The sequence below is a fragment of the Calypte anna genome, chromosome 1, assembly GCF_003957555.1.
Source record: "Calypte anna isolate BGI_N300 chromosome 1, bCalAnn1_v1.p, whole genome shotgun sequence".
NCBI classification, from domain to species: domain Eukaryota; kingdom Metazoa; phylum Chordata; class Aves; order Apodiformes; family Trochilidae; genus Calypte; species Calypte anna.
This window is the reverse complement of record NC_044244.1, coordinates 15166172-15191349: the sequence shown is the minus strand read 5'-3', so window position 1 is coordinate 15191349 and position 25178 is coordinate 15166172. Positions and strand designations below refer to the sequence as shown.

At 40.7% G+C, this 25178-nt stretch overlaps 1 protein-coding gene across 1 annotated transcript in view; it reads right to left on the bottom strand.

The window, feature by feature from the left end:
* Positions 1-25178, bottom strand: part of LOC103527837 (sucrase-isomaltase, intestinal) — a 58426-nt gene that overhangs the window by 14271 nt on the left and 18977 nt on the right. Inside the window, exons 8-16 of the mRNA XM_030469073.1 lie at positions 19048-19173; positions 17920-18051; positions 11528-11641; positions 11301-11417; positions 11133-11217; positions 7564-7681; positions 4172-4340; positions 3536-3652; positions 703-851 (exon numbers count right to left, since the gene is read on the bottom strand). Coding sequence (XP_030324933.1) covers positions 703-851; positions 3536-3652; positions 4172-4340; positions 7564-7681; positions 11133-11217; positions 11301-11417; positions 11528-11641; positions 17920-18051; positions 19048-19173 — 1127 coding nt within the window. The remainder of the gene's footprint in view (positions 1-702; positions 852-3535; positions 3653-4171; positions 4341-7563; positions 7682-11132; positions 11218-11300; positions 11418-11527; positions 11642-17919; positions 18052-19047; positions 19174-25178) is intronic.

Below are 25178 nucleotides of genomic sequence, written 5' to 3'. Positions count from 1 at the left end.
AAAAGTGGGTAAAAATCTAATTGAAAAAAATACTTGGAGGGAAATGAAGCCTGACTTTGGTTCCTGCTTCTTCCAAACAGGAAAACACAAGTTGTTCCAAAAATCTGAGATAATATTTTCCAGGTTTTTTTTCAGTCTGTGTTTATTAATCTCAGTTTTGCACCTGCTTTTACACTCAGACATCTCTATCTCTGCTTTCTCTGTGCAATTTGTGGACACAGGTGTGGGTTTTATACATAGAATGCAGATGCAAGTGCTAAATTGGAAAATGCAAATGCTGTGGATGATTGGAAAATTGAGGCTTCTCTGAATGAAATTACCTTGACATTCTGGACCAGAATACAGATTTCGTAGATTTCATTCAAATACAGAAAATACAGGTATGTGATTCTTATTTTAAAAATAAAAAAAGAACTGGAAATTTTTCTAAGACAATAAATTGTCAGAATTCTCCTTACTTAGTGTTTTTTTTTTGGAAACAAATATAAGTTGTATTTTAATGAAAATCCATTGCATATATTAAGAGTTATTTTTGTGCATATAATCGGATTAGATTTCATTGTAAAGCTGATCATTTTAAGAGAAAGCATGCAGTGATATTACTCTGAATATTCTCAAATTTATATCAACTAGTTTATACAGAGAAGCTCAACTACTTTTGTGAGTAAAATATGATAAAAAAAGGGGAGACTCCCAACTCACTCGTGCATCAGTGACCGCACCACCGTGTTTCCATGAACATGAGACTCGTAGAACAAGGTGTACAAGTATGGCAGCAGGGAGTATCTGATGCGAAGGGTAGCACGAGCTATCTTGGCAAACTCGTCTCCAAACACTGCTGGGTCTTGTTCCTGTTAAAAAAAAGCTTTCATTTCTACTGAGCATCATAACTAGGGACCTCTGATTCAACAGAGAACCTGTGTGCAAACCTGAGGAGAGCTCTGGCTGACATAATGCTACGACAGTGAATGTTTAAATAAGAAAAAGCACTGATCTACAAACTGGAGGATGTATCAAGAACATCTGTTATTACCACACTAATATTTGTTTAAAATTTTTCAACTTAAAAAATTCCTGTGTGTTCAGAGAGATCAGGTCCCACTGTGGTGTATGAGAGCTGTCTGCAGCCACCCTTAACCTCATGATGGGGACCTGGGGTTTCATGTCTATGCTTGAGGATAGACACCCTGTCTCTAGAAATTAATTTACCCTGCAGACACAAGCCTTCTCAGAACAGGAGAGGTGAAACACATTAAAAAGGGAAGACTGATAATCTGCAAAACAAGGGCAAAAACATAATCATATTTGCCAAGAACATAAAGGTAAATCTATTTAAAAGTAAGAGTAAATCCATGGCCCTGCTGAAGCCAAAAGGAGTGATTGAAGTCACTGCCTGTGGTGGGAAAGTATTTCATCCATACAAAGAAACTTGATTTCTCATCCTCTGCCCTCTATTTTAGGATGCCCTGACCAAGGAGAAACCCACACCTTAGCACTGCCCCTCCCCTCCTCACTGCCAGCAATCTTCTCCTGAGAGAGAAGGCATCCTTACTGGGTCCCACCATCAAGAGGGCAGGTTTAAGCAATCTGTCTACACTCATTGACTGCCTCTGATCCACTTCAAGGCAACCTTGACCCTTCCCTGCAATGGGATGTGAAGCACACAGCCCAGGGCAGTGCTGATACGTGAAAGATTTACATCTGCTTTCATTCCTTCTGTTTGACCTTCTCCAGTGCTGATCTGAGCAAGCTAACAAGTCACATGGGTTCCCTCCCCTTCACATATTTGTCCCATAATATTCAGTTTTCTCATTAAAACTGGAGAGTGCCTTATGAATTCCAAGGATAATGAAACATAAAAGGAACAGGAATAACAAAGCTTTTTATATTATATAGTGCTTTTCAGACAGGAAAAACATTAATTAAACTATTTGACATCCCCAATGGATTAGGCAAAGTGGATATTTAAGATTTTATTTTAACACTAACTTAATACTAATTAAATTCAATATTTAAGTTAAATTTCTCCATTATTATGTTTACATCAGAATCAGTCACTGATAGCATTCCTTGCTGGCTATGAGATCCAGAGAATCCATCTATTATTTCAAAATTGCACTGTATTTTTAACAGTATTCTGCCACTGTACAAATGTTGGCTACAGTCACAAAAAAAACAGTAAGACTTCTTAGATGATGCTGACTCATTCAAAATACTTTTTCGTTTCTTTCAGTGAATGCAGTGTTTAAAATGGATTTAAGTAATCCACTAAAACAAAATGCATCTTTTGTTCCTTCTGTCAGTCACTCAACAGTGAGTTGCAGTTCCCATCACGTACTCATTGCTCTTCTTTTGCTTATTAAATTGTACATATGTGATTAATACCCGGTCACCCAGGTCAGACCCCATTTGTATGCTCAAAGAGCCAAGTAAACATATTTAGATAAGGTATCTCTTATTTTAGTGGAGAGGTAACTACAAAACATTTATCAACAGCATCACCTAATACCTTGCAGACATTTGTTTCGCTAGAAAGAAATATCTCAGCATATCTCAGAGATCTCCTTATGACAGTCCTATAACTCTATTCCTGCATTTGCCCAGTTGCTGAATGTCCACCATACATCCATGCAAAGACAGACATCTTTCTAGGAGTGTAAATGTTGCAACATTTGGATGATGCAACTTCAAAGAAAACTGAAGGTTAGCTAATAATGTGACCTCCACTATTGCACTGATCAGTTTACAAAAGGCAAAAAAGGAAAAAAAAAAAAAAGACGTATTGAAGTAGAACCATTTCATCACTGCAGGTAAGTAGTGTACTTAGGCTGCAAGACCTTTACACTGTTCATAGTTGGAAACAGCCTGATACTGCTTTCCATCTGAGACAAGTCTTGAAAGGACTTTATGATAAATCAAAGCCAGGGCACAGGTCTGGACTGAGACTGCACTTTTTTATCCTCCTTGTGGGTGTACTGGCCTTTTTTATTCTTTATTGCTTCATGGCTATTGATGCTGTCACTATTGCTGGCTCTCCTAGGAGTTTTCACATTTGTCTGAAGTTTCTGAGTGTGGCATTTGTCTGAAACTTGCTTTTAAATGTTTAATGCCCCCTCTCCCCTTCCTGCAATACCTATTATAGTTACAGAAGCAATGAAACAAAGAATGAAGTAAACAAGGGAGTAGGAAAATGTGCTGATACTCACAGGCTCTTAAATAAAACCTAGACTTCAGTAGGTAAGATTCCCACCTACAGTGCAGGAAGGCCATTTTCTGTTATTCAAAGCATGCATTTCTGCATGGCTTTCAGATGCTAGATACTGCATATTTTTAGCATTTCTACGTCATATTTACATTATGGATGGGAAAAATTGATGCTTCCCTGTGTAATTCTTGCTCTCAGTGCAGCATTCCTTTTCACCTCCTTCTTCAGTTTACTTGAGAACAGCAGGTTCATTTCTGAGAAAGCACTACAAATCACTGTCATCCTCACTGTAATCATAGACTACAGCTTTGTGTAACTCCAGTTACTTACCATATTTTCCTCTGAATTGTGGTTTCTGGAAAATGGATAGAAAGAGCCAAGCTGCATCCAGCGCAAGCAGAGTTCATAGGTAGTGTTATGGCTAAACCCACAGATGTCAGCACCAATCTAAAGAAAAAATAAAAGCATTGGATAAATGTTTGGGATGGTGAGAGAAGCCTAAAAATGAGAACGCACAGAAGTTTGTTAGAAAAATAACATTTCAGAAAGAGATATCTATTTCTGATGACTTTTTAAGAATACTCCATAGGGACATGAATTTTGGGGAGACAGAGATTATACTATCTCCTAGAGCTTTAACATCACTGATTGTATTTCAATAATTTTACAAATTCTCCAGCCCAATTTTCAAATCCAGAAATATGTGGAGGGACTTCAGTAATTGAATACATAATATAAAGAGATCAGTTTTGGATGGCATGAAGTGATTTAATCTGAATCTAGCAGTGCTATTTTTGTTTCTCTTCAGCCAGCCAAGATTGATGACATTTAGCTTTTTTTAATCTTCAGATCCTTATGCTGTGGAGGTTGTTACTGCTGGACGTCTCAAGCAGCTTATTTCAGAAAACATCTGAGTTAATTTAAAGTGATATTGTTTGTGTGCCAGCAACTGCCTGAAGGACTTACATAGGGGATGCCAAAGAGGTTGAATTCCAGGATTCCAATGATTGACAGGTGCATGTCCTTCCACTGAGACAAGTTGTCACCCAGCCAGTGACCCCCGTGCTTCCCACTGCCGACGAATGTTGATCGACTCAAGACAAATGCTCGCTTTCCAGTTGCCTGCTGGATGGCACTGAGAAGAAAGCAACAAGAAAACTCAGAGTAAGAATGGTAACAAAAGAGTCCTGTGATCAACCTGAGCTTCCAGGCACTATTTCCTCAGAAGGTGTTTAACTCTTGAGACAGTTATAATTGTGAGTCATGTGTAAATGCAACTGAAAAGCTGCAAATAACAGGAAGTTTTATTCAGTGGCCTAAAGAAAAAAATCTCACTCACAACAAATTCATTTTTAGGTATTTTTAGCCTTCCTAAAAATAATTTGTGTTTAACACAAATTTATCCTTGTGTCTCAAACTAAAAAACTGAAACATAATTTCCTTTCTGTATTAGTATATTTTATTTTGTATCCTATGCATTCCTAAAAAGAGTAAAATATGTAATTTTTTCAACATAGGATTTACTTTGAGATTTGTATTGGCAAATAAAGTTCTAATACCCTGAAATTAAAAGTAAAAAAAAAAAAATCCAAACAGCTTTAAAAAACAAATAATCAATATAGAAAACTAAAATGTAATTATTCAAAATGTCACTCCATGCTTGTAGTATTCCCTCTCTTTTCCTGTCATTGTTTGATATATGAGGTTTCATTACAGAATTAGTGGTGTAATGACTTTTTCCTTGCCTTTTGAAAATTATTTTGCTGCATCACCATAAAAATCAAGGAAGTGCAATATGCCTCATTAACAAATCTATTACAAAGTTCATGAACACAGGATTATCTCTGCACATAACAATATTGCAACATGATATATTACAGGAACTCAAATATGACTGTTTTAATATGATTTGAGCAACATAACTTAGATTCTCTGGAAAATCCTATCATGAAATATTGATCATGTTGTTTACCATTTGCCTCCTCCTCTTTCTCTCTCTTTAATGAGATCTCATCAAGAGCAATTTCATCTCTGTTCCTGATGGTCATCATTTGGTTTTGGTTCTGTAATGGCACAGAGCCCTTGAAATGCTTCAATGTTTGCTTCTGTAGCAAAAATCCAACAGCAGCCATGCAAGGCTGAACAGCTTAACCTTCTAGACCATATGCAGCAAGAGGTGCAATTCTGGAATCATGTGGGACCTGCTGGTTCAGGGTTGTACAAGTACTGCTGGGCCCAATAACTGTGCAAGACTCCATGTGGTTTGTATGAATGTTTTTTTGGAGCCATTTCATGTACGTCCTGAGTTTGAGTCCTCTCTCTGGCTGTACAGCACAAGTCTTTGGCTCTGTTTACAAAGCCAGGTGCTAATGAGGGCAACATTAGATCAACTCAACTATGACCTTGAGTTGCAGAAACAATTTGCAACAAGTAATTATTGAATAAATTTCAGTCTATTGTAAACCATTGCCAAACAGGTCCTAATACAATGTATTTGTTGACTGAAATTATTTACAGAATAGTATGTGCAAATAACTCTCGGCATTAAGGTATGCACAAGCTGATTGCTGATACTTCATGTATTCAAATTCAAACCATTTGACGTGCATCAGTTAACACATTTTCAATTCTCCGGCTGCATTAGAATAATACTTAGAATTGGTTTTTATATGATTATGAACTTGTCGTTTGCTTTCAGCAAATATCCTGCAACTGATGCTGATTTGCCAAACATTCCTGTCACTAATTTAATTTAGTATATTATTTGTGAAGAGTGAATGCAGGAAGGGGATACAACCAGCCTTGTAAAGAAATGTGTTTGAGAAATTCAAATGAGTATGTATGAAAAGTCCTTCACCAAAGTTTCCCAGCTTTGTACCAAATCCAACCTCTGCTTAGGCTTTTGGTGGTGTTCTCCAGCCTTGAGGGACTCCCTACAGTTGGTGATCAAAATATGTGTTTATTTGGAAGGAAACCTGCAAGCAAGCACCACAGGAATGGGAAAGGTTCACAGCCTTGGGGGAGGCTGCAAGGAGCTGTGCAGCAGTAACCATCCCAGTGGCACTGATCCTGGTTAGCACAGCCAGGACAGCATTAATGCTGAGGGGGTTGGGGCAGGTGTGCTGGCACATGGAGCTTTTCCTGCTAAATTCACAGGCTTTTTCTCATGCAACTGGCTTTGCTGGTGCAGAGCCTGAATACAACAAGAAAAGCAGCTCAAGAAGGCAGGCAAATCCAAAACACTTCTATTCAAGAAGTGTTACCAAGGCAGTGTATAGCTATGCAGATCCCAGTGTGCAGAGGACAAATCAGTGGAGAGAGCAGTGATGGGAGGATCTTTGCAGAGAATGAGGCATAGGGACCCAAAGACCATGCAAAATCCTGTGTGTCCTAGCTGGGCTGGGTGGCCAGGGAGGTCTAGGGTTCACAAGCTTCCTGCTCCTCCTCTCAAAGCTGGATTGCTCTTCAGGCAGGACTACAAGAGCTGGCAAACTGCTGCTGGCTTTTACCCAGCAGTTCCCATCCCCCAGGCTTGGTGTATAAAATACAAGTGCATCACCACCATACGTAGGATCACTTAGCCATGTTTTCTGGATGCTGTCACAATACAACTGCAGATAATGAGTGGTACATTCTGAAATAAGCCAGCACAAGGACCCCTGCTTTGGCACTTCCACTATGGTATTAAAGCTACCTGTGTTTAAGCTCAACCTCTGCTGGAAAAGGCATAATTTGCCCATTTGTTTAAAGCTATTTTACACTTTACTCCAGTTTCACAGCAACAGTCTGCTTGCATAAGCTGGTTTTGAGTGCTTCCCAGCTGCCAAATGATTTTTACAGTAGCCGATAGCAGCTGTGCTGCAATGCAGCTCTGCCCTGATGGACCGACCGAGCCCCAAGACAAAATGCAGAATGCTGCCTGCCAGGAGCCTCAGGCAGCTCCAAAAGCAGTCAGGGGAGCTGGTTCAGATCCTTCACTGGCAGTGACAGAAACTCCACTGCTTGGGCCACAGTAATGAAAAATTCTGCTGATGCCTCACAGGGCTGCTTGTGCAGCAGCTGCACATGAGCAGCTTTTACAAAGGACAGGAACATCTTGCTCTAATTATACAAGCTGAAGAGGTGGGTCCTACAAGTAAATCCTGATTCTAGCTAAGGAAAATGAAAGTGGAAAAGATTCTTTTTCTTCTTCAAATATTCTCTTTTCTTAAAGACTTCTCACTAACTGTCAAACACTGAAATGAAGCAAGGGGCTGTTTCTTATTAGATGCTATTACAGGTTCCCCAGGTAACATCAGCAGCTTTAAAAATGTATTCCAGTCACCTGAATTCTGCTTAGAAATACTTAGAAAACTTACTTGAAAGTTGATGCTGTTTCAGACCAACCAAAGAGAGAGTGGGTATTATAATGTTCTCCCAGGTAAGTCTTGGAGTCAGGACACAATGTTTTGTCATCCAGGGAGCCACCAGAAATCTCTGAGAATTATACAAAGCACTGTAAAATTATATACATCACAGTTCAAATCTTTATGTATCAGTCACTCAGCAGTGAGTTGTTTCTCACTGTTATTTCTTTATGTTTCTATTCATCTAGGGGTGAAAACACCAAGGGATTTGGGAAGAGAAAAAAGTGAAGAAGTGCTGGACCTACACTAGTTAGAGGTTAGTATGTAGCCAGGAATACTTGCTTGCAGACAGGCATGTGTGACCTCAGGAGGATGAGAGGACTGGGTAAACACTGCTAGTTAATTTCAAGTTCCATGTCCAATAATTCAAAACATCTTTACAAGTATCACATAAGTAGTAGCCAGAAAGAAAACCTCTGCATTGCTGAATGAAGAATACAGCTACATATTCTTTTATGTTTTGACAAATTTTACTTAAGAACAAAAATGTTGGAAGAAAAGGAAAAAAAAAAAAGAAAAAAACAACCAAGCAAACTACAGAAATCCCCAAACCAAACAAACCAGAGAATCAGATGCCTAGGGAACTTGTATGGATGTGTGAAATCAAGAGATCTCAGTATGCCTGCCACGCAGCCACAGAGGTAGGTAGGCAGCACGATTCTGACCCATAGCTGCAAAATTCACACCTAAGCTCAGCTCTGGCCTCTCCCTCCAGAACACAGCATGGCCAAAGCAGCAGCACAAGGGATGGGTGGGGAGTGACAGAGGTGCCCAGGGGAGGGAAAAACTCGAGGTGCAGCAGTCCACTGTGTGTCATCTGCTGTGGCCTGATAGGCCTCACAGAGGAGAGCAAGGATAGATTATAATGAGCATATTCACATGCAAATGTGTTATCTGGTGATTCTTTCTATCATTAGTGGAGGCAGCAGTAGCTTTTTGCCCTTTCTTTGTAGTAGTCAGGGGTAGCCTTGACATTGCTGTCTTGGCACCAGTTTAGTTGAGCCAGGAGGCAACATGAGGCAAAAACTGGCTGCACAGATGCTGCCTGGTCTTTGATCCCGTGTTATGGAAATGCTGGCAAAGCCCATTAAGTGCTAAAAATGTGATTCCCATACTCTGCGGGTAACCTCCATAAAAATGCTATATGAAATTCAGCAGGAACTGAGCAGGTCAGTTCTTTGGTTTATACAATGCATTTATTTTTAGAGGTTGACAGTGCTATAAAATCATCTCAAAAAAAGACGGCAGATTCTCAAATATTCTTCTTTTGCATGCTTAATTAGGTGCACACACTGTTGTAATTATTTCTCTGTGAGCAAGCATCTCACTAATTGCACTTTACTGTATGTTTACAGGTCACTACTACAAAGTGTATTTCCCTGTACCTGAAACCCCGTTAACTTTTACTGCACTGTGCCAGCACAGCTGGAATCCTTGCATTTGGATCTTCAGACACAAAGACTTCAGTGTGGCTGATCTGCATCTAAAATAACTTAATTTATAGGCAACTTCCAAGAAACTTTGACTGATACGGCTTTGAAGAAGACACTAAGGTTCTAGGGAAAGTCACACCTAATGTCCCAGTGGCACTTAATTATTAGACCATTAAAATGAAAGTGGGATATGAAATAAAATTCTGCCACTTGAGTCATATTTTCATGCTTCATTCTTTTTCAGAGTATTTTGTATTCTGCCTCAGTAACACTGATTATTGTACAATTACCTATTAATCTTCAGTATAAAGTGTTTTATAGAAATCTGATTTGAAGGACATCTGGGTATGTGTAATTGTGGTTATAATTTAGATAAGAAGGCTGAAGGCTACATTGACAGAAAGCCTAAGGTACCAAGACTGGGACTTGCACAGATTCAGTCACCTAAGACAAGTGAGACCCCAAAACCCTGCAACCTCAGGAAGATTGTCTTGTGGGACTAAGCAGTCCAAGTCTCACCTCATGCCTACACCACTTAAGGGCTTGGACAGCCAAGGGCATGCACAGTGCTACCAGAAAGTGAAATATAAATATATATATATATATATATATATATATATAAAAATATAAGCCCTTGAACACTGGTTGAAAACAGCTCTACTATACCTCAGAAAAAATTCTTAGTCTCCTATCTGCAGGAGGGAGACCAACACTGTGAGTTGCAAGAAGTAGAAGCATACATGCAAAAGGAGTAAGTCACAGAGAGAAACTGGGCTCAAAACTAACCTGTCTTCAGCATCCCTTATCATTCTTACATATCATGATGATACATAGGTCTCTAAGTCTACCTAGGTCTCTAAGACTCCTCTGCAATGGCTCCAGATTCAATGCTAACTTGTCACAAAGCTCAGTCAGCTTCATGGCTCAGAAGCCTCTTTGTGAGTCAATCCCTCAGTCCTGTATTCATGAGGGTGAAGGGATCTCTGCCATTTTGGCTATGTTTCCCAAAGGCTCACACCTTTTTTTGCAGCTCTGAATGCTGACAGAAGTTGAGGTGACTCCAAGCAAAGGTTGAAGGGTCTCCTCAGACCTTGGGCTTTTGTCAAGGACAAGACCCACAGGGCCTCTGTGTTACAATCAACAGTTTCCTCACAAAGTGAGCAAACATCAAAATCATAATTTAAAGCTCTGCTTCTGGTTTCAGTAATTTGCAATCTTTTTTATAATATTGTCTCATGGTTTTCTTATGTTTACATTTCTCTTGTATTCAGAGTGAAAAGAAATGAGATTTAAGAAGAACTGAATGAAGAATTTACATGACAGTACAACAGCCTGAGAGAAAAAGGAAATATTTACAGTATTCACTGTCAATAAATAATTTATCTATCAACTTCCTCCTGCATATTAGCATTGCTCAGGCAGACAGGTTTTCCTGGGGAAATGTTGGCTGGATTATTTGCCAGGACCACTGACACTAACTTTAAGTATTCAAGGTTTCCTGATCATATCATGAACTCGACTACTAGAAGAGGTGTTCCCATTCCTATTAGTCTACTAAAGGCTTGGACATTCTTAAATTTATTTCTAGCCCATTCCTAGTAAGGCAATGAAAATTTCTCTCCGAAGAGAAATAAAAGATATTGAATCAAGGCATTAGGGAGATGCCACCTTCCTTGTCATGGTTTATGGAAAAGGTAAAAACTGTCCATCCCTGGGACTAGCAGTGGTGATGGTAAGGCAGAAGTGTTACTCCATAAAAACATGCCATAAATCTATAGTTCTATAGTTGAGTTGCAGGATACAGGTATCTTGCCCTTTATCTTCTGCAGAACAGCTGCTCTGAAGGTGGCATGGAAGGACACCTTTCTAGTCTTGTAACATGGCAGCACCAGTGAACGAGGGAAGTGGCTTATTTTTGATACTCCACCAAAGCTGAAATAATGGATTATTGAACAAATATGTAACTGAATGCACAAAACTGGTAGACAAAGATGGAAAATGAGAGGATGGAATTTCTTCTAAGAAATAGCCTATCCAGGACTAAAACAAAACACACAAAAAAACCACTACCAAGGAAATGCTACTTACGAGGGACAAAAGGAGGGTCATTGATATTGTTAACAGCACATCCAGGATACTGGCCGTTTAAGAAATTGGATGGTTCATTCATATCCTTTAATAAAGAGAGCAAGACACATGTCAAAAGCCTTATTTTCTTTGTTTAAAAGAAGGGAGGGCAAATATAATAAGACCTACAATCCAGATCCCGTCATAGTCAAGGACATCCTTAAACTCCAGGCACATCTGGGTCCACCACTCCACTGTCCTGGGGTTGGTGTAGTCGGGAAACACTGCCTCTCCAGGGGGCAAGGCCTAGAGTTCACAAGCATAATGCTCAGTTATCTTCTCATTTCTGTTACACAGCTGCTTTGTCACTTTGAAACAGCAGTCACCAAATGCATTAGGTAATTTAATGAACCAACCTTTCCAACAGCAGGAGTTACACCATCAGAGTTGTTCACCCAGACTCCCATTTCCTCTCCGAGATCATAAGGTCTGTAAGTGCCTGGTTCTTCGTCCTTACTTATGAAAGGGTCCTGAAAGCAGTGATTGCACTTCCATTATTGAAACCCCAACAGTAACAGTTACCTTTCTATTTGTATATTTTAGAAAAATTTGGATTGCAATAGTATTAGAGGAAAACAGCATTAAAACTTAATGAGAACTGACTGAGAGCAGATAATAATTTAGGAAATTCATTACAGATATGTTGTGTTTCTTGTAGAAGGTAGAAGTGATGTGAAATTATTAAATACCCTTGTGTTTATTTTTTATGAGACATTCTGTGTTCAAATGGTTTTAGAGAGGTACTAGATTTTCCTTTTACCTTCTGCCAAGGTCTGCCACACTGGCTGCAACATTGGGTATCCCCACACTTGGACACCTGTGGCTTTCCTCTAAGGTAATCCTGACTCCAGCTGCCTCAGTGTCAGCCACTTAAACCTGGAATAATTAAAATTTCCAAGGTGTCTGAAGATGGGAATGAGCTCATTGAAAGGGAGCCTGATCTGCTCCGGGGGAGGACAGTGGCCAACCATGCCAGAGAGTAATAAGGTTAGGAATACTTTGAGATGCCAATGGATGAAGAGATACCAATCAACTCTGCTCACCAGTCACCTGGGACTAAAAGGAGAAAAGTACACTTTGCAATATGTCCCTAATTGGGAGCAGCTATCTGTTTTGTGTTATTTAGAAGAGAGGAAGATTGCAGCCATTTTAGAAGCGAATTCTTTACTTTTCTCTTAGCAAATATTCCCTCAGGTTCTAAGGGATTTATTTTTTATATTGTATTTATTTACAAAATAAAATTAAGAAAACACTACTGAAACAATTCTTTCTTTCACTTGTAGCTTGTGCAATAATTTAAATGAACTTTAAGTAAAATATGATAAAGTCTAACTAATAAACTTCTTACAAACAAAAAAATCTTGTTCCAAGTGGTAAATCTCTTTAAAGGCATGTTTTAAAGATCATTTTAATACCTAAAGGAATTACCTGATTTACCTGTAAGCCCTCTGATAGCTATTGCCCTTATGAGGAAAGAATATTCTTCCATGCCTCAAAACCAAAATCCCCCACTGAGCCCCTGCCTTAAGAGCAAAATTCTGTTCAACGTTAAATATCTATCTCCAGCATCACCTTTATAAAGAGTGTAATTGTCTGTTACAGTTTTAACTTGTGTAATAGTTCAGCTTTGGAAAAGAGAAAACTGTCCATCTGCAGTTACTATCTCATAAATGTGGAAAAGACGCCTCTCAAGGGACATAAAGGCTGGGAGAAGTCATCTTAATTAGCTTCTCCTAATCCAAACTTCTGGTTTCCTTCAGCTGAAAGGTTATTGGAGTGCATAAATCCAATATATTATGCAGGTTTAGTATTGTTCTAAAGAGAACAAAAGCCTCCTGTGCATTCATGGGTTGTTTGTGGGGGAGGAAGTTCATGTCTGTTAAATCTTCCCTAACTCATCTATCTTTTTTGCAGCTCTTGGAGAGTAGGTGCTGAGTATCCTTAACTCCAGCTGACTGCACAGAGACCTGGGAGCACCCAGCACTCATCCAGACCACTGCATTTTCATCTAGGGCCACAAACATAGATTTTGAAATAAAGCCAGAAAATCTCACTTCTGGAAATTTAGCCTCTGCAGCCCACAGAGCTGGACTTTAAAATGTTAAAGATATCAAGCATTATTTTGAAACATGAGCATGTTGCTATTGACTTTTAAGTAATTTGTCACTCATGTCATTTCCAGATGTTTCTATTATTAGTGTGATTTAATGGAAGGTATACAAGGTCTTACATTAAAGCTGCTCTTCAGTAATAATGTTTATAATTTCACACTGTAGTCATTGCTACTTTTAGAACTTCTTTCATTGTTTCAAAAGAATATATTTGTTCTGACTCAGCTGAAGCATGAACATTATTCAATGCAATAATGATGACCAAGTACTGACACTCTTAGGCAAAATTTCCCTTAAATGGTGGTGGCCTCTGAAAGAGATCAGGAGAGAGAAGTGCTGAAGGACTGTATTTAGAGGCTCTGGTAATGGGTGTCTCCATGCTATTCTGTGCTATCATCAAGGTGGTCATAGTCACAGGGGGCTCTCAGGGTTGGATTCAAGTGTGGGGACTGGTCTCCCTGATGTTGAGGCACCAGCCACCTCTGTGGTGGTGGCACACTCAAGCTCAGGCTCCCTTCCTCAGGCAAGCTACTGGTGTAAATGCTTCTGGCTGTCATTGTCTGCACTTTGCTTGTGACCATAGTGACCTGAGATGAGGAGGATTGAACCCATCTTGCCCAAATCTATTTACTGGAGGTTTTACATGTGACTAAGTGACTGCAATCAGGGCCTATTTCCCAAAATTAGAATGAGGGAAGCAATAACCTGCTACACTTGGGAAACTCACTCATTGCTGTGACTACTCAAAGGGAATCTAAATAGAAAATTGTTCTTTTAGTATCCAACTTGCACTTGCCTTGAGCATGGTTGGTGTGCCTTTGCTGTCACTTGGTAATGAAGCCCTTCATACTGTTTCATGTCCTGACTCAACTTATGAAAATGCTTTACTTCATTAAAGAGCACTAGTACTGAGTTACAACAAATGCAATAAAGTGAAAATACAAAACCTCACTACCAGTGCAACCTATACCTCCCATTAGCTTTTAAAGAAAAAACGACAAACTGGATTTTTGTTGTTTTCCACAAGCTTATCTAAAGAACCAGAGCTGAAGAGACTCATTGCATGAATTAAGAAATGTATATTCCTTGCATCTGCCAAACAGCTGAATTTAGATTTATATCGCAACAGCTCCTTGTGCTGCTCTAGCAAGCACCATCTGGGGAACTGAGATGGCTTTTAAAATGTTGTTGAAGTTAAACTCATGAGTAAGAAGACAACGTATCCTCCCACTAAATGGTGACTCTTGCCTGTAGCTTCTTGCCCAGCAGCAAGTGCAACACAACTGGAAGTGAACTGACTTTGATGAACATGAGGGGACCACCATGTATTTATTGAAGGGCAAGAGCATGCATGGGAAAAGCTACCTCAAACTCATAATATTCTGCTGATACATTTATGTCTCAGGAACTGCTTTGAGACAAACCATTTAATAGGCAGGTGGTATTTAGTGTTACAGCTTTAAGAGATTACATAATTTTTAGAGCAGTGTTGAGGATACAGGGAGCCTAAACTGCCTCATAGCTGGAAAGAAATCTTAATCCTGACAGCACATGTGCTAATCTACTGCTTGGTTAGTTATTTACAATGATGTATCCAGTTTATTTTGGACTATTTTTGTCTTGAAGTTGCACTCCATCAGAGTGACTTAGCAATCTGTTCCTGTTTAAACTCTGTGCCTTGGACTTCCAGTGATAGAAACTGTTTTCACTGCTGCAACCTGGAGCTTCTCATGATAAACAGCTATGAAAGAATCGGGACCTTCATGGCAATGTATCTTTGATGACAAAAGGCTGGCAAACAAGATTCACTATACATATAGGCTGCTATATTAATTATTCATATAATAAGTGTTTACTTAGGCTGTGTGGGGTTTGTTGAGATTCCTAGCAGTGAATGCAATTACAATACAACAAAGTGAAGATTAGTCCAATAATAAATACAGTGCAGATATTTTTAGTGAAACTACAAAAAACCCCAATCAACAACAAAAAATCCAAACAAACCAAACATAAAAAACAAAACCAAAGAAAAAAACCCCAACAATACAAAACAAACAAACAAAAAAACCCATAAACCCAGCAGACTGAACAGTAGCAAACCTCATAACTGTATTTCAAAAAGAAAACACAGATATGGGTATCTGATGTGCTGGCTAGTCCACCCTCAGTCATATGCTACACTTTAAAAAAATGTGTAAGGAAAAATAAGGACAGGGATGCACTTCTGACTTTATCAATTTGACAAGATAATGTGATTTTTAGATGAGGAAGCTGCAGTAGCTCTCGGCTGTCTTGACTCCAGTAAACACCTGATATACCGCCACAACTGAAGGAGGCTATTTTGTCTCCCTTCCTAAAAGCTGTCCTGGTTTGGGCCAGGATAAAGGTGATTTTCTGTCTTGTACTTTTGCTTTCAGCTAAGTCTCGTCTAAGTAGCTGCACTTGCTGAAATTAACAGCAAGTTTCTCAGGCAGTGTCTGCTTCTAGGACTGATAACGCTCGATGTTTGTAGTGACAGCTTGACACTGGTGTGCAGAGCCAAGGACACTGCTCAGTTCTGAGGAACATTTTGCCCCCTGGAAGGAGAGAAGGAGTAAAGAGGTCACACCTGCAGCCCTCCTTTGGGGAGGAACAGACAAGATAGATGACCAAATTTGACCAGAGTATTCCATCCCATACACGTCATACTCAGTATAAATTTGAGGGATCACAAGGGTAAAATCCCTTCCTTCCTTCCCTTCCTGGTTCTCTTTCTTTGCCTGTTCCTGTTTGCTTTGGCATCCTGGGAGGATTCTGTCTCTTCATCTGCCTGTGATCCTGACCCGCGCTAGTCCATATCTGTGTGTTCCTGCCTCCAGCTCCTGACTGCTGCCGACTCCAGGAGTCCAGCCTGGACTTTCCCAGGGCTGCCCTGCAGCCTCAGTGGTGACGTGAGAGTTATTGGGAGGAAGGGGGGGAGGAACATGGTGTCAATTTTCCTGTATATTTGTATATATTTAGTAATTTTTCCTATTTATCATTACTGTTCCATTAAGGTTGTGTAGTTTGCTTTCCAACCCATAAGTCTCTCTGCCTTATTCTCTCTCTGTCTTTTATCTGGGAGGAGGATTAATGGAGAGCATCTGTTATTTGGTATAATTGCTAGGCCAGTGTTAAACCGTGACACAAGCTATTGGCAAGACCCTCAAGAGAAGATGATGAACATGGAACTTATTTTAAAGGACTGGACCAACTTAGGGCCCAGACATTAGTGGTCTGTCCATTATGATTCAGTAAGATTAACTGGTCTCCTTACAATTATGATATACAATGTAGGTAAATATGATGCAGGGCTTTGTCATACACGAAAATTTTTAGCAGAAAGAAGGAAATTTTCCTGCCATTCTCCAAACACTATATGGGGTCACCAGTAGCACTGTGAACTCCAGTTACCTGCTACACAGGCAAACACATTCAAACTGGGGCACATGTGGGGGACTTGCTACAAGAAGATCTGAAGACTTCACCCAATAAAAGGAGAATAAAATACCTCATTCAACCTAGCAAAAAAGACTGAGGGAGAATGCACTTGTTCAAATGAATATATCAAGAAAGAAAGTAGAACAATAAGAAATTTTCACTTTGAGGTAAACAAGAATAATAGCACCCAAATGAAAGGTGTAAGCTGTCTATTTAGGCTGGAAAATAGAAGACTGCAATTACAGCACAAAGTGCTGAGAGGAACTCTGTGGAACTGTCTCCTCTACCTTCCCCTGTAGAGCTCTACCTTCCCCTGGGTCAGCTCAGCCTGAGCCATCCCTGAAGCATTTTTTGGTCCTGTTGGCAACACCTGCTGCCTCTATCTATCATATGCCTCTACCAAGGACTTTTATTTAATTTCCTAAGTTATTTAATTTTTTTAATTAATAAATTTCAGTCTGGCTGGTCTTGAATTTTGTTGCCACCAGTGGAACTTGCTTAACTGTTGGGAGAGGAGTAATTTCAGCACAAGGACATGTACAGGGAGTGATGGAGAGAAAGAGAAAACTTTGTTGGAAAAATTCATGGGGGAAGATAGAAAACTTCCATTTTCATTTCTGCACAAATTAAGTTCTTTGGTCATATGTCAATTTTGGTCACAGAATTAACAAATATTTTCCACAAATTTTCATGCTAACTAACATCAAACTAATGTAATCTCTTACATTAATTTAGATTAAAAGTTTGCATAAGACAACATGAGTTGTAGATACTAGCTTTACAGAGTGGTTATGAATAGATTTTCCACTATTCAGCTATTTTTGTGTGCATATTAAATTCACTGAATTGCATGAAACCAGTTCTCAGCTTTCAACTCCTATCTCAACTCAGCCCTGAGCATAGGAAAAAATTCTGATAACTGAGTGAAAAAAGTGAAAGAGAATTAGTGTTATGGTACAGAGATGATGCTGATAAAAAGATATCTGATATCTGATAAATGCAACACATTTAAATATTAAATCTGTGATAAATTGTGCTTCAGCTCTTCTCAGCAAATGACAAAACCAGAAAATCTGCTGCAATAGTATGCATGCATTTGCACCTAGATACTGCTATGAACACTATGTTGCAAATAGATCTTATTAATGGAGAAATAATTAGCAACATCATTAATTTACCAGAATAATGACATTGTGCATTCCTTCCTTCTTCAGCTGTTGGAGGTACTCTGGCAGACCTGCATAATTCACTTTATCATAGGTGAAGTCCAGGCGACGATCCATGTAGTCAATATCAAGATGCTGGACATCCTAAACATTTTTAAAGTAAACATTACATGAGTGCTTCCCCCAGCTCTGTAGTTCTCAGCAGAGGAAAAGCACCTCAGCACACCTCTTCTATGTGAAAAGACTGAGACACTTGTGGTTGTTCAACCTAATGAATAGAAGGCTCTGGGTGAGACCCTATTGTGGCCTTTCAATACTTAAATAGGAGGTCTATAAGAAAGATGGGAACAGACTTTTTAGTAGGAGCTGTTGCAATAGGACAAGGAGTAATGTTTTTAAACTACAGGATAGATTCAGACTAGATATAAGAAAGAATTTTTTTACAATGAGGTTGGTGAAACAGTGGAACAGGTTGCCCAGAGAAGTGGTCCATGCCCCATCCCTGGAAACATTCAAAGTCAGGTTGTACAGGGCTCTGAGCAGCCTGATCTGGTGACAAATGTTCATGCTTACTGTAGAGGGGTTGGACTAGATGACCTTTAATGATTCCATCCAACCCAAACAATTCTATGATTGAAGTATTTAATACAGAAAACCAGAATGTATGAAAGTGCACCACTAAAACAAAAAGGTAAATAATATGAAATGAAACCTAAGTGATTTTCTATAATAACCGTAAATAACTGTCAAGCCAAATTCAGCTCCTATAAATTTCCATGGTAGCAATGGAGAAAATGGAAATGCAGAAGTCCTAGTTTAGCAGCTGTCTGGCAGTGATACACATCAGACATACCATAATTTATTTTTTAAATGCTAGCACCTCATCCTGCATATCAGTAAATCCACACTAGAACCACCTATCATACAGCCAAGGGCACCACTTAAAACTCATGTTTAAAGCCTGCTTTAAATGTTCTTTTAAGCATTACAAATGTATTATATGCAAAACCTCTACATAAGATTATGAACATCCTCTTATTTTACAATGCTCTCAGTAGGATAATAATTTTTCCTCTATCATAATTTTATTCACTCACTCAATTGTAAAATTAGCATACACAGTGAAAAACTCATACTTACATATGGGATATTATAGTGGTGCATGCGGTCGACAGTTTTCTTTAAAGTCTCAATGCTGCCATAACCCCATCGGGAAAGATGAAATCCCAGAGACCAGTAGGCAGGCATGTGTGGGCGTCCAATGGCCTAGAGCAGGAATGAGGAATACAAAAATGTAGAAGGTGAGACAGAGAAGTTATTCTGAAAGACCAAGAGAGGCTCGCAGTTTACTTTAGCCACGAAGATCAGAGCACAGGTACCACCTACCCATGAATAACCCTTTCCTTTCTCAGAACATCTCCCTGTACAGTGTGCTTGGCTTCAAAAAGGCATTTCTCCTGGTGAACCCAGGAAAGCAGAGCTTTAGCATCACTTCTAAGAACACCCCAGTGGAAAACACAGTGTATAAAACCCTGGCTAATGTTAAATGAGAGCTGCTCTGAGGTCTCAGCTCCCAGCCCCCAGTAGCTTATGCCTTCACTTACATGGTGCACACCAGCAGAAACACAGCATGGAGCCTCAGTCCACCTGAACCATGCCAAGTCCACAAACCCTTTGGTCAACAGCAGGCAAATCTCTGACACTGCACAGCAACAGCAGCTTTGCTAATTTCTCTTGCTGCATCCAGCTGAACTAACTCAACAGGAGTCTGATGTTTATTTGAACCCTCTGAAGTTTTAATTATATTCACACAACACCCTGATAAAATTCAGCTGATTATGACTGACTGCTTACTGCTGAGCCACAGTGTTCTGTTGTCAAGCATTCACAAACCTCTTCAAGGTCAGAGTTACTGTTTGATCCTGAAATTCTCAACTGAAACATGAGGTAATGAGTTAAATATGATTTTATAAATATTTGATTTGCACTGGCTCCACATAATCCAGCTGTAAATTGCATGAGGAAACCTGATTGAGAGCACAGGGGAGCAAGACATCCTGCTCTGCTTCCCCTGCTGAGAGCTGCTCTGGCAACCTGGGAAAAGCAGCAAGCAACCACAATGTGTCTGATGTAGAAATAAGCTGAAATCCAGCACTGCCTCATTAGTACACACTGATGTTTGGGGGGCGGGGAGGCATTTCTTGAAATCCTTACTCCAGTTTTAACAGATCCTGTGAAATTAACCTTTGCTGAGCATTTCTTACATCCTTGCAGGCAACACATGATAATCAAGTAGATAGTGAGCACCCATGACTTAATCAGTTGCAGCTATTCACTCCCTTTGGCTAAACAACTGTTTCTCCTTTATTTACTTGTGGATCTCCATACTTAGGTACTTATGCTAAGAAGTGAAAAAGAGTAAAACTTCTACATTGGCAGCTAAACCCCATTTACTTTTAATTAAATAAAACAAGATACTCCTGGCACTCTGTATCTACTGCACGGCTGAGCTCCCTAGAGAGTGCAATGCACAAAGGCACAACTTCTGATGGGTTTTTCTCCTGTAAGAGTCTGACCTGGGAAAGCAATGCTGAACTTAAAATTGATCTAAATATGTCATGAATGCTGGAGCTGGTGGGATGTGCGAACTGCACAGATGTAGGACAGAAGCAGAAATAAGCAGATGATATTCAAATGCACCCAGGCTGGAGGAACCCAGAGTGTAAATTGCTTCTAAATGAGAACGTCCTGTGGACAGATGATCTTTAAGCACTAAGCATTACAAATTTGGCTACACTGTGTTTTCACTTGTTGGGATGCTGCTTGCCTAAAAAAAAGCAAGAGGAGGCCAGAACAACTGGTGATGCTACTGTTTTAAGTCCCTCCAGAAGAGAGTTTCTGGCTGAGCAGAACAGCTGCCCCAGGCACCTGCTTCTCACCCGGTTCCATCAGACTTAGCTCTCTTCACCCTCCTCAACAGTTACTTTACCTCCAACTTATCTGGAACTAACCATAGTGTGCAAGAGCAGCAATCAGGAGCATGATCTTTCACTGCATGAAACTGTGCTTCTTCAGGGAGTGGGTGGCCCTGGGCAGATGAAGGTGGCCCTACTGACATAGAATCATAGAATCAGCCGGGTTGGAAAGGACCTCTGAGATCATCAAGTCCAACTCTTGATCCACTACTGCTGTGGTTACCAGACCATGGCACTGAGTGCCACATCCAGTCTTAAAAACCTCCAGGGACGGAGAATCTATCACCTCCCTGGTCAGCCCATTACAATGCTTGATTATCCTCTCTGTAAAGAATTTTTTCCTAACATCTAACCTAAATGTCCCCTGGCAGAGCTTAAGACCGTGCCCTCTTGTCTTACTGATAGTTGCTTGGGAGAAGAGACCAACTCCCATGTGGCTCCAACCTCCTTTCAGGGAGTTGTGGAGAGTGATGAGGTCTCTCTGAGCCTCCTCTTCTCCACACTAAACACCCCCAGCTTCCTCAGCCCTTCCTCACAGGACCTGTGCTCAAGTCCCTTCACAGCCTCCTTGGTCTTCTCTGGACCCGCTCCAGCACCTCAACCTCCTTCCTGAACTGAGGGGCCCAGAATTGGACACAGTACTCAAGGTGTGGCCTCACCAGCACTGAGTATAGGGGAAGAATCCCTTCCTTGGACCTGTTGGCCACACTGTTCCTGATACAGGCCAGGATGCCATTGGCCTTCTCGGCCACCTGGGCACACTGCTGGCTCATGTTCAGCTTCCTGTCAACCCAAACTCCCATGCAAGGGAGGCTGCTGTTGGAGAGACATACTGTTGCCACTGTGGTGCTATATCATATCAGTTACATGTACCATTAGTTCTGCACAGCTTGAGTGGACACACCTGCTCTCCCAGACCATCATTCAAGCTCTGCTGGGGTTTTCCATGGAGCTCAATGGGGCACAATGGCTCAGAACCATCTCCTCAAGACCCTGTGAGCCAGCACCAAGGTGTCCAGCAGAGCACACCAAGCCTCAGGGCAAGATGTCTGCTTCTCTGTCACAATCATGCTCATCATACTAAGAATAAATTCATCAGAGGAGGAGGCAGAGTTTGTTTTAAGACCAGCCAAGGCTGTAGATGAGCTCTGTGAACCCCACCACTTTGCGCTCCTAAAGCAGATGCACATTTTACTCTTGCTTTCTCTGCTGTAAACAAGAGAGTGACCTCTACAAACAAGGTTAAAAAGACAGACCAAAACAAAAGCACTCCCTAATAAAATAAAATGTTTTGTGTGCAGGCTTCTCCCTTGGACAAGAGGAAGAGGGAAAACCAGATGATAAATATTAATCCTGAAGCCGAATGCAGAGCCCTGTGTCCTGGAAGGATGCCCTGTGTGGCATCACTGCCTCTCCGGGAGGAGGCTGGGAGATGGGAATGGCTGTGGGGGTGACAGGGAAATGGAACTGCTGGGCACCCCTGCTCCTACTTCTGCAACACCTCAGGTTGCTCCTGGCTGGGTAAGACTGTCAGCCTAGGATATCACCAATAAAATGTGTTTCAAGAGCTGGAAGGCAATTTGTTTCTGCCCCAGTTTCTTATGGAGCACCCAGGTGGAGCTGTGGCCACCAGCATGCCAGCCCCAGCCAGAGTCTTCCCCAAAGGGCACATCCCCACCACTGGGGTTTGCTGAGGTTCAGCTGCTCATTCTTATGTGATGGTGCTATAACACCTGCAGACTACAGAGCTGCCCCACAGCAAGATTACATCCCTTGAAGAGGACAGGATTAAAGCTGAACCAACTGAAGAAAATCCACCTTGCAAGCAAGATATTAAAATTTAAAGCAATTAGTTCCCCAGGTTTACCAGGCTGGTGCTTCTATGGTGAGCTTAATTGATATCAGCAGAACATTTGAAGAGGAAGGATGGAAACAGGGCAGCTGGGAAAACAAATGTTCTTTTTCCTAATTATGCTGCGGACTCTCTCTAATGGATCCCCCTGAAGCTTCCCGATAAAGTAACTGACATATGGTACCTACTTGCAGATGGATCAGCAGAGGCAGTGATGTGATTCTGCAAAACCAAAAACTCATGTTGGATTTGATATATATTTAGGATCTAGTTAATGCATATAGATTGCATTCTGCATACAAATGATCATAAAATGCAGTAGGCAGATAAAACCTGCTTGGCAAAATTGACTCTCATAGAATCAGAAAAGGTAAATGAGGTATGGCAGGGGAAGTGAGGGAAGAAAACATGAGGAATGCAGAAACAGCAGACATATGTGGTATCCAAACTGAGAAAAAAATATGGGAAGATATAGTAGTGCAGAAGCAGAATTACAAACATGATCCTATTTTCAGTACCACAGATCCTCCTGCACTTGGTACTTAAATAACTCCTGGTGTTGTTTATTAAATTCACTGTTTTTCCAGGTTTACATAAGTTAGCATTATGTCATTTTTTCCCCACTTTTTTTCAGATGCACCTGAGGGTTGATGAATCCAGGGAGTACCCAGGAAATGTTTTGCAGTAAGAACAAATTTCAGTGAAAACAAGTATATCTAGCAGCTAAAATCTGTTCCAAGGGAATAGGTGATCTATATTTACTTTCCCTTTGTTCACTTACTGGACAAGTAGGATAATTCCTATGAGCATGAGTTATAAATGCTATGTGGTAAATCAGATTCCTATTCTATTAACATTAGGACCAAAGACTTGAATGCCTTAGAGGTGGATGAAGAGTTATCTCCTCTACATCACAGAGGCCACAGAGATGGTCTTTCCCATGCTTACAAAGGAGGTACCTGATCAACATGAAAGACTACTAGTCTTGAACCCTAATTAGCCAAATAAAATGACTCTTCAAACATGATATTTGTTTAAACTTCCTTTCTTTAAGGAAGAGCTGGAGGAGAAAACTATAAATTCAGTTTGGCTAATGCTCTGGATTTAGACACAGAAATAGTATGTTTGGCCAGTCACACAATGACCACACTGGCAGGAGGTGGGTACCTTTCCCCCAAGGGGCTCATCACAGCCAGGCAGCCTGGCCCCACCAGGGACCCCTGTGCCTAGGAGCTCCCAAAACACCACTTTCCAGAGGAGATCCACGCTAACAGCCAGGAGAGTTGAGGGATGCTGCTGAGCAGTGCCTTGCAGACACAGTTCACACCACTCCTTTCCCCTCATTGCAATAACTGCTCAGGAGAATCCTCTCAATGTGATAGAAAATACAACTAAACAATAAAGCATTTACTATGTCCTTCCCCTTCCCAAAAATCTTGTACATAAAAGCCAAATTATTACCCTAGAAACTAATAATACAGTAACTGTAACATTTGCAATCTGGAAATTTCAGGATATTTACTGAAGAAGTTGCTTCACTGTGAAATTACTACCATGCATTCTTTAAGATTCCCTAGACAGACAAGTGCAAGCCTGACGAATACAGAAAAGGGTTTTTTTTGTCCTGGCATGTGACACGTCTGGTTAGGAGACACCCACCTGATCCCCTTGACTTCGCTTTTTTCACTCCAGCTCCACTTCTCCAGAGGCAGGGGTGGAAAGTCAGCTGCCAGTACACATCAGCTGGGGAGTGAGAACTCTCTCATTTTATTTTCAGCTACTGGCCACCTGCTAAGCCACAGAAATGCTGCCTTCAAACACCAGGGATGGCTCTGATCTCCATCGTGTTGCTGCAGCAGCTCCCCTCAAATAGGTGCTTTCATCACAAGGATCACAGCTACTGTTGTCAGAGAGGTCACTTTACTTTTTCTTTCTTTGTGATTTTGTTTTTGCTGGTTTTGTTTGATTGCCAATGTGTAAATTCAAAACACAGTTTGCTCGTTTGTCTGTGACAGTGGGGTTGGAGGTGGCTGGTGGGTAGGATGTGCAGAGATGGAAACTTCTGAGTGACAAGGCAGTGGCTCCTCCTCTGGGATGCTAGGGGCACCAGCAGCTTCCTAACCCTTTGGGAGGCAGCACATGAACCTCTGCTCAGCAAAGACAGGTTTAGCAGACTCTGCTTCCCTGGCAAGGCTCCAGCCTTCCCAGAATTGCAGCATGAATGAGGCTTCTTCTCCCTTCCAACACCACAAATCATTTGTGGCTAAATCCTCTTTCTCCCTGGGCCAAAACAATGCTTCTGTTCTCATTTCAGGCATATTAAAAGAAAGTAAGCCTAGGAGACAGTCTTCAAAAAGCCAGGAAATACACTGTTTGCTGGCAATAAGAGCTCAGGCCTCTTGGCAGGGCAGCAGTGGGAAGGCAGAGCACATGAACATCTCACG